We start from the raw sequence: 6,806 nt of genomic DNA on the forward strand, positions 1-6,806 counted from the left end.
TTACAAAGCAGTCTTTTGTGGTAGAAGTGATGGTTCTATCATATTTGTAACAAGGAGTTGAATTTACAGTTTTAGCTATATGGAGTATACACGAGACTAGATAATGATCAGAGATATCATCACTCTGCTGTATTATTTCAATGCCATTAACATCAATTCCATGTGACAGTATTAAATCTAAAGTATGATTACGACAAAAGACTAAGACTAAATCAAAATTAACACTGTTCCATGCATCATATATGATTATGTTATTTCTGTCATTGCACATGTACAGAAATGTGCAATTACAGTTCTCGCACCCTCCAGGATGTGGGTGCTTCCCGTGTAGCACATATTCCTGTGTTGCCTTCTTCAGTACTTAGACTGTAGTCAGTATAAGTGTGCTTCCTATGTAACCACATTTGTATATTCTGTTCATTCTTTTTACATTTGCATGTTCTGCCAAAAGAGGAAAGTGGCCATGGTCGTTAGTAGTGCCCTACTTTCGTTTCTGTTGTCCCTCTAATACATGGAGTATGGTGGAAGCATCATTGCACTTCCCTTGTGAAGGAAATAGTGGGCACGACTGTCGTTACTGTCCCATCTTTATCTGTCACCCCTACAATAAGTGAATATGGGGGTATTAATCACATATGAATGAATGGGCCATTACAAAGGAGGAGAGTAGGCAATATGGCCACTCGTGTCCCACTTCCTTATCTTTTTCATTAAAGAGAACTTGGAGAGCCTGGGCTGCTTTTGGTGCTTGAATTTGTGCTTCAATAATGAGGTCTAAGTTTAAGAATACGCTAGAAGTTAAAATTTTAAAAATGCTTTTTTTTTTTCTCTAACATTAACTTACAATAGTGAAAGATTTATCCCCTCAGGTAGATTGCATGTTTTCTTGTCTAGCTGGATGTTGTGCTCATGATCAATAATCAAGTTTGCATTCGCCCAAACTGATTTGCCGAAATCAAAGTGCGGACAGTGAAGGGAATTGTGGTTAGCGTGAGTCCCGTTCGCTGTGAAGTGGGTGCAACCAGCCGGCAGAGGATTCCACTTGGTCTTAAAGAATTCCTCGAAAGGCTATGTTCACAAATGAAACAATGATCTGTTAAAAAAAAAAAAAGATTATTTCTCAATTGAGAATTTCTTATTCGTATGGTCTGTCAATGTCAATTTTATTTCTATAGCACAACTAAACACAACAACAGTTGACCAATGTGCTTTACAACAATAAAAGTCAGTGGGGTCTAAAACAACACTAGACAATATGGAAAATAATCAATTTTAGTTCATAAAATGCCTGGTTTTTGCAGGTGATTAGTGAATAAAATGCAAAAATGCAGTGAATAAAAATGGTGGCTAATGAAATTAATTAATGCAACATTAACAATTTAATTGAACTTTTAAAATGTAATCAAATGAAAATATAACAATTCTTTTAAAACAAACATTGCATTTTTTTATTTTTGTTTTATTTATTGTTCAAATAAGATGCTGCAAAACAAACAACTTGAAAAATATCTCGTTTGTATGATTTACCTTAAAAATATATTGTTATTATTACTTTGTAAAGTACATTTTAGTATAAAATAGTAATATATTTCTGTCATAAATTCTTCAAGTTAGTCCAAACTTTTATTTTGGCAGTTTGTCATGAATATCTTTGAGTTTCAGTGTGTTTGACGGTAGTTTTTCTCAATCACTAGCGTAGCCAGAAAAGAGACTCTGGGTGTGCATCAGAAAAACTGGGTGTGCCACATTTATTGTCAGATTAATGTGCAAGAGCCCGCCTCTGCATATCACTAACGATACAGAATAGACTGGGATGATGTGTAAAACTATACTCAGGCTCACCACATAACCATAAAACTATATAAAATATAACTAAACATTACATTCAGGATCGCCAACAACATCTTCACTACCTTTAAAATTGCCTGTAACAATACAGACTATGAATGAATGAAAATGCATATTTTTAATTAAAGAGAACTTAGAGAGCGTGGGCTGCTTTTGGTGCTTGAATTTGTGCTTCAATAATGAGGTCTAAGTTTAAGAATACGCTAGAAGTTAAAATTTTAAAAATGCTTTTTTTTTTTCTCTAACATTAACTTACAATAGTGAAAGATTTATCCCCTCAGGTAGATTGCATGTTTTCTTGTCTAGCTGGATGTTGTGCTCATGATCAATAATCAAGTTTGCATTCGCCCAAACTGATTTGCCGAAATCAAAGTGCGGACAGTGAAGGGAATTGTGGTTAGCGTGAGTCCCGTTCGCTGTGAAGTGGGTGCAACCAGCCGGCAGAGGATTCCACTTGGTCTTAAAGAATTCCTCGAAAGGCTATGTTCACAAATGAAACAATGATCTGTTAAAAAAAAAAAAAGATTATTTCTCAATTGAGAATTTCTTATTCGTATGGTCTGTCAATGTCAATTTTATTTCTATAGCACAACTAAACACAACAACAGTTGACCAATGTGCTTTACAACAATTCAAGAGACAGTTAAAAAACATCAATATATATAAATAACAAAATCAAGTATAGCATATTAAATACAGTAAAAAAATCACTCAGTATTCATATTCATTCAGTAACAAACAAACAGTGCAATTAATTTCATCATTGACAAAATGCCAGTTCAAAAAGGTAGGTTTTTAACTTAGATTTAAAAACAGATATGGAGGGAATAAATCTAATACTGAAGGGTAACGCATTCCATAATCTGGGAGCAGCTACTGAAAAGGCACGGTCACCCCTATTTTTCAGGTTTGATTTCGGAATACGTAGCAATCTCTGATTAGATGACCGGAGAGACACAACTGGACGATGTTCTGTCAGTAAATCCGAAAGGTAAGGAGGGGCCAAGCCATTTAGAGATTTAAATACTAGGAGAAGAATTTTAAATCAACACGATATCGTACAGGCAGTCAGTGCAAAGAGCGTAGCACAGGAGTAATATGGTCCCGTTTTTTAGTACATGTCAGAAGTCTTGCCGCCGCATTTTGTACCATATGTAACCGGGATAAAGCTGATTGGCTGATCTCGTAATACAGTGAATTGCAGTAATCTAGCCTTGATGTTAAAAATGCATGAATTATTTTCTCAAAGTTATTAAAAGATAAAATATGTTTTACTTTAGCTATAAGACGGAGCTGGAAAAAACAGGATTTGACCACAGTGTTTATCTGCTTGTCAAATTTTAAACCATCATCGCAAACAAAACCCAAGTTCTTTATCCAAGGCTTTGCAGAGAGTGTTAAATTACCTAGGGTTATTTGACTAGGAGAATCAGATTAACAAAAAACTATGATTTCAGTTTTATTCTCATTAAAGTTGAGAAAATTTTAAGATAACCAAGCTTTCACGTCAGATTGGCAGGCCCTGAGTGATTCCAACTCATCAATATTAGGTTTTAAGGGTAAATAGACTAGAGTGTCATCTGCATAGCAGTGGAACGACAACCCATGTTTCCTGAACATAGACCCTAATGGGAGCAAATATAGCGAAAAAAGAATGGGAGCTAAAATGGATTCCTGGGGAACACCACAAGATAAAACAGCGGCCTCCGACAAATATTCCCCAATATTAACACTGAACTTCCTATTTGAGATATAAGATTTAAACCAATAAAAGGCAGTTCCTTGGATACCAACACAATGCTCCAAGCGAGCAAGAAGGATAGCATGATCTACCGTATCAAAAGCCGCACTCAGATCTAGCAGCACAAGTACGGTACAATCCCCAGAATCGGCAGCTATTAACACATCGTTTAGAACCTTCAAGAGTGCAGTCTCTGTTGAATTATATTTTTTAAAACCTGATTGAAAAAGTGATGTTTTTCCCGGATGTTTTTCCTTCAGTAGCGGTAAGGAAACAATGAAAGCAATTTCGACGATGTGAAGAAACGGCTCCAGGCTCTGAACATTCCATACAGATTTGTGTATCCATCCAAACTGAGCTTCCTGCATAAGGGCCAGTGGAGGATCTGTGAGACGGCAGGTGATGTACAGAAGTGCATAGAGGAACTTGGAGAAGCGTCAGGAGAGCAATGAGAAGATCTTAACTAACTGGCTGAAAGTTTTGTAGTTTTATTTCTCAATGCTGTCATCATAATCAAGGTAATTAATATATAATGTGAACGTTAACAGTGTACATTTGTCTGTTAAAGTTAAGACAAACATATTAAAATGTAACTCAAGAGACTGAGTCAGTTCAACGAATATTTGTGGGAAAATGTTTGTTTATACTTAATGTTTAATTACATCGGGTTGTCTGTGGTTAGGTCAGTGCCTAATGGGTCTTGTACTGCTGTCCAAGGATGTGTTCCTAGTTGTGGGACCAACCGAGCCTGCTGAAGAATCTTTGCAGTATGGTGGGAAAGGGGTAAATGCCGGTTTGTTCTGTTCAAAAGGGGGTAAATACCACTTTGTTCTATTTAAGGGCATTTATGAGCCATGCTATGCAAATTCTAATTTCCTTTTTTTTCTGTCTTTTGTCATGGGCAATTTTATTTATTTATTTTGGCATGATCATAGAGATATGGACAGCTAATGTTGTTAAACATGTCAAGTGAATCTCAGGTAAAGCTAGGTAAACTTTCAAAGTTAAAACAGGTCATGTCTAGACTTAAACAATTTAAAGCATCTATTGTGCCTTTACAAGAAACCCACCTTTGGTTTAGCGAACTACTAAAAGTACGTAGAAGATGGCCGGGTCAAGTGATCTCTGCTTCATACACATCCAACTCAAGGGGAGTAATGATTCTGATTCATAGCCATTCCATTTAAAATATCAAAGGTAATTTCAGGTAAGTCAGGCAGAAATGTATTTGTTCAAGGCTTCCTTATAGATAACACTATTACCCTTGTAAATGTGTATGGGCCCAACTCTGACAGTTCAGAATTTTTTGAAAACTTGTTCTTAATCTTGGCCTCCCAACCTGGTTATTTAATTATAGGAGGATATTTTAATGTAACATTAAACCCATACTTAGATCAGTACAATAGTAAAGACATGGCCAACACACAGAGCAGAAAGACACTTTATAGTTTTATAAAGGAACTTGATTTATGTGATCCATGGAGGAGGAAATATCCCAATAAAACTGAATATTTATGTTATAGTTCATCACTAAAATCACATTCACGAATAGACTACTTTTTGATTTCAAATAAATTATTCCATCTTATTTTTGATTGCTCCTATGAGTATATTGTCTCTGACCATGGTCCAGTAAAACTTTTATATAATGTTTCAAAAATGATTAAGGGGCCTCGCATATGGAGGTTACACCCAAGGTGGCTTCATGATTTAAAATGTATGGAATTCATTGATATTCATATTGATTTATTCTTTAAAACTAATTTGAAAGAAACATCTGCATCTGTAAGATGGGAAGCTTTTAAAGGTCCCATGACATGCTGCTTTTTGGATGCTTTTATATAGGCCTAAGTGGTCCCTAGTACTGTAGTTCATATTAAAAAACCTCATAAAGTGAAATTTTCATGCCATGGGACCTTTAAAGCCTATATCAGGGGCCAAATGATAAGCTATACATGCTCCGTGAATAATAAAATGAAATTGGAATTACAAAATCTAGAAGAAAAAATTCGGAAATTAGAAGAAGATATATTCAGATCTGTCAAATTCAGGCCTACTTAAGTAGGAGCTGCTCATTTTAAGAGCGCAGTATAATGAACTATCTACAGCAAATGCTGAAGCCAGCTTAATGCTTCTCAAACAAGCATTTTATGAGTATGGAGAGAAGTCAGGCAGACTTTTAGCATGGCAGATTAAACAATTACAATCAAGTAAAGCAATAAATAATATTTATACAACAGCTGGTAATCTGAAATCAGATCCAGTGGAGATTAAAGAAACTTTTTCTAAATTCTTCCTATTGTTATATACTGCAGAATCTGCAGAACAGAGTATGGAGCAAAATTTATTTTTAGATAGTCTTAGCCTTCTATAAGCAGTGAAGCCAAAAGACAACTGGAAGAACCTCTAACTAGTAAAGAAGTTTTAAATGCTATAGTGAATATGAAGAGTGGTAAAACAGCTGGACCAGATGAAATACCAATTGATATATACAAAGCTTTTGAAGATAAATTATGGATTCCTCTATTAGCAATGTATGAAGAGTATGAAATGTATGTATGTTCGAGATCTCCGTTTCCGTTTCCTGTCTGCTGTGCTGCTGGTTTGTGATTGTAGCTCCGTGCAGCTTCACTTTTCTGTTGAATCTCTATCTTACTATCACTCTCTGTTGTTTAAAGTGATAAAATATAACTTAATTCCCACCATATTTCTGATATTATCTATCAAACTAATCTGATTAATTTGATAGTTCGCTTTTATTCTAAAACCGTGAGTGCACCGCATTAGCATTGGTTAGCCGGTTAGCTTGTCATTCGCGTCTATTGCGGTTTTCTTTTTTTTTTCTCTCGCTCCGTTTCTTTTCTCTCTCACACATCCAAACTTTAATTGAGGACAGTAAGAATGTGAGGGCTGTAGATATGGCTTTGGATGCAACTAGCTCAGGGAGTCCTGTACATTGTTCTGTTCTGGTTGCAGAGCCCCCGCAGCAGGGCGATTAGGTGACTGTGAGGCGGCATAGTTGCGGGACAAAACACCGCTCTTCCGTTCTGATCAAAACATTAAACAGGTTCTCCCCACTCAGTGGCGCACCCGCTGAGAAACCTGATCAAAGTGCTCTAGTTATTGGCGATTTTATTGTACGGAACTTAAAAAATAGAGACACCAGCCACCATAGTCCAATGTTTACCGGCAGCCAGAGCGCCTGACATCTTGGCAA

The 6,806-nt window shown here is 36.1% G+C and overlaps 1 protein-coding gene across 1 annotated transcript in view; it reads right to left on the reverse strand.

Moving 5' to 3' along the window:
- LOC107747346 (GTPase IMAP family member 8-like) overlaps positions 1-6,806 on the reverse strand; it is an 80,275-nt gene that overhangs the window by 33,631 nt on the left and 39,838 nt on the right. Inside the window, exon 4 of the mRNA XM_016561816.1 lies at positions 4,688-4,714. Within this exon, the coding sequence (XP_016417302.1) occupies positions 4,688-4,714 (27 nt within the window). The remainder of the gene's footprint in view (positions 1-4,687; positions 4,715-6,806) is intronic.

Source organism: Sinocyclocheilus rhinocerous, unplaced genomic scaffold (assembly GCF_001515625.1).
Source record: "Sinocyclocheilus rhinocerous isolate Xijiao unplaced genomic scaffold, SAMN03320098_v1.1 scaffold3486, whole genome shotgun sequence".
In the NCBI taxonomy this organism is placed as follows: Eukaryota; Metazoa; Chordata; class Actinopteri; order Cypriniformes; family Cyprinidae; genus Sinocyclocheilus; species Sinocyclocheilus rhinocerous.